General features: G+C 38.5%; 1 protein-coding gene across 2 annotated transcripts; it reads right to left on the bottom strand.

The window, feature by feature from the left end:
• Nucleotides 1–1,312: 1,312 nt before the first annotated feature.
• On the bottom strand, nucleotides 1,313–2,720 carry LOC108841581 (peptidyl-prolyl cis-trans isomerase CYP26-2, chloroplastic). Of its 2 annotated transcripts, XM_056996293.1 has the most exons (4): nucleotides 2,364–2,720; nucleotides 1,716–2,290; nucleotides 1,537–1,642; nucleotides 1,313–1,458 (listed from the first exon to the last, which is right to left on the bottom strand). In XM_056996293.1, the coding sequence occupies exons 1-4, from the start codon at nucleotides 2,646–2,648 to the stop codon at nucleotides 1,447–1,449; spliced, it is 978 nt and encodes a 325-aa protein (XP_056852273.1). In that variant the 5' UTR covers nucleotides 2,649–2,720; the 3' UTR covers nucleotides 1,313–1,446. The 2 variants fall into 2 exon arrangements, with proteins under 2 accessions (XP_056852273.1, XP_056852275.1); XM_056996295.1 differs by having other exon boundaries at nucleotides 1,313–1,642.
• Nucleotides 2,721–3,060: the final 340 nt, after the last annotated feature.

Genomic DNA, 3,060 nt, shown 5'->3' with positions numbered 1-3,060 from the left:
GAACAGTATCTCTTTGCTTCCGCTCAGCCCTGATTAGCATCTTCTATTGATCGCCACTTTTTCTTTTTATGTCAGGATCGGCTCTTATTGGTTATCTAAATTGTTTTAGATAACGTTTTCATATTGTTGGCAAAAAGAGAGTGACTACGCTAGTGTTACATTCATGTTATGGATTCAAACTCAAAAATATGGACCAGTAAATATAGATGGAAAATAGCTGTGAGATATCCATTTTGGTTATAAACTATAGCTGTTCTTAAGGCATCTCCAACACATTCTGTTTTTCATTATAGAATAAAGTTTATAAAAAATAATGATAATTTATTTTTCACTCTATAAAAGAATAAAAAATAGGTTTACTCCAAATATAGAATAACTTATTTATTTTTTATTTATCATTCTATTTTTTATTCTAGAATAAAGTACAATTGGAGTAAATTTCAACTCTATTATATATTTATTCTATTTTATAGTAAAAAAAAATAAACCAGTGGAAATAGTCTTACCAATTAAGAAATGAAATAAATGAATAAAATATAAGAGAAGAAAAAATGGGAAAAACATATGTTCTATCTTGTTCTAAAACTCGCCCGAGTTACTGTTTAATCGGACGAGTATTCGCTATTCGGTAACACACTGTGGCGAATTCATCCAAATCGGTTGAAAAATCGGATTTGTCAAAAAAATTTTTTTTTGGGAGTTTCAAGTGCTTGAAATCGTATAAGACATGAGAGATCTAGAAGTTTACTGAAAACATAAGTAGAAAACATCAGAATTTAAGTGATTGGTGACAGATTTATTGTATTAGCTATGGTGTAAAATGCAGAAAACAAAAACGATGGGCATAAGAAGAGGAAGACATAATTACAGTGTTGCCACTGATTAAAAAGAAAACATTAAAAACAAAAAAAAAGCAGGTATTGCAATGAGAACACGTGACATGCAAACTTTAACTAATAATCTAGAAATTTTATTATATAAATTTGTATTATTTTGTATTATACGTATAAATAAAATATTATACGTATAAAAATACAGAAAATTCCTCCCCGCGTATTCCCTGATTTTTTTCCGATTTTTTGATAAATCGCTAGGCCCCAATGCACCACACGCATAACGCGTAACGATTTTTCGAACAAGATGCAAAGAACTACTCTAAAAAATTTGAGAGCTATATTTTACAGTCGTCAATCAATCAATGGTTTATATTTTCTTAAAAAAGTTACAAAATAAAAATAATCAAAATAATATTATTTGAGAAACACACAGGTGATCTACAAATGCTGGTGCTCTGACGAGCTAATTCCGTAGATTTTTCTATCAGGCAAATCATGAAGTTAATCCATTTATCATACATTTTAAATCTCAAAAGAGAAAAACATTTTCACCATACAACACACACAAAAAAAGTCCCCAGTAAACAAGGATTTGACCAAGTGCATGAGACTATTGAGACTCAATGAGACCACAATTGGTGATTTGAACACACAAAAAAAGTCCCCAGTAAACAAGGATTTGACCAAGTGCATGAGACTATTGAGACTCAATGAGACCACAATTGGTGATTTGAACCTTAGTATAAGGCCGATTAAACCCTCTCTCCGCCACCACGGCTCTCTTATCTCCTATCACCTTAGCCACCCTGTTTCACACCACAACCATTAATCTCAAAAAAAAAAAAAAATCAAATCCAACGGTCAGTGTCCAACTCTTACTTGAAGTAAGGAGAACTCGTGTTGTCCCTCACTGTCTTAACTTCCCTCATCTTCTCCACAACTCCCATCCCTTCCAACACTTCCCCAATCACCAACACCGACTCCTCCAGCTCCGGCGCATCCACCGCCGTTATAACAAACTCCGTTCCGTTAGGCCCCACCGCCATCTCCTCCTCCTGCACCTCCAGCTTCCCGTTCGTCGCCACCAGCTTCGTCTTCGGCGGCGGCTTCGACGGATCCCTCACCACGATCCCCACGCTTCCCGCCTTAACCTCCTTGCATCTCTCTCCTCTCGTCCCTCTCTCCCACTCTTCCACCAGGCTCTGAAGACTCCCAGCAGCCGCGGTGGCTCGGTCGGCGTCGGCGCCGTACGATCTTATCCCGCCGTGCTGGACGTAGCCTGGCATGATCTTCACGAACTCTTTTCTCCGGTAACTGATTCCGGCTTTCCCGCTTACAATGCTGCTGAATCTTGCCGTTCCCGCCGGTACATCGTCGCCGTATAAACCGATGACGATCCGACCGGCCGGTTCTCCGCCGATGGATACGTCTAGGAACGCTTTCTTTGTCGGAATCTTACAAAAATAATTGAAAGACATTATCTAAAGATTTCAGACATAAAAACAACTTGAAATCAAGATTCCTTACTCTGTCTCCACAAGTTGTATTATTATTATTATTATCGGTTTCTTGAGAGATTGTGTCTGCTTGTGCTTTAGAGAGATCGAGCAATGGCGTCAGAGTAGTCTGAGTACCGAGGAGTAGCAGCAACGAGGATTTACTTAGATTCCGGCGTGATAATTTACAGCTCAGTTCCAGCGACGGAGAGGATCCTCCGACGGTTCGACGGCTGTGCTGCGGTGGCTCTACATGCGACGGTACAAACTTTGCGGATGGGGTCGAGAGTTTTGCATTGGGAATTGGTAGCCTCATTGTCTTTCACTTTCTTTACTTGATAAGTGTGTGTTTTAATTAATGGCTTTGGCTGAGGAACAAAGATAGTTTTAGAGATTTTGTGGATAAGAAATTGAACATGAGCCATATATATATGTGACATCATCAAAATGGTCACACCCTCTTCTTCTTTTTAAGCCCAACCCAAATTTAAGGCCCATACTAAAGTACAAGCCCAAAACAATGGTTATGCAAGTAAGCGAGTCTAAAGTACTTAACAATGCCGGTCAGGTGAGGAAGAAGACCTCAACTGTTTGTTGTCTAAAGACTCTGGTGGTTTTAGGACATTGTGACGTCACGTTGCATGATGCATCTTTTGGAACAAATGTTTCAGAGCTGCACCTCCAAAAGAGACTCCTTGAAAATTCTTCAGCAAGCAAAGTTTATATGA

The sequence above is a fragment of the Raphanus sativus genome, chromosome 2, assembly GCF_000801105.2.
Source record: "Raphanus sativus cultivar WK10039 chromosome 2, ASM80110v3, whole genome shotgun sequence".
In the NCBI taxonomy this organism is placed as follows: Eukaryota; Viridiplantae; Streptophyta; class Magnoliopsida; order Brassicales; family Brassicaceae; genus Raphanus; species Raphanus sativus.
Note: the sequence above shows the minus strand (reverse complement) of the source record. Positions and strands in the feature narration are given on the sequence as shown.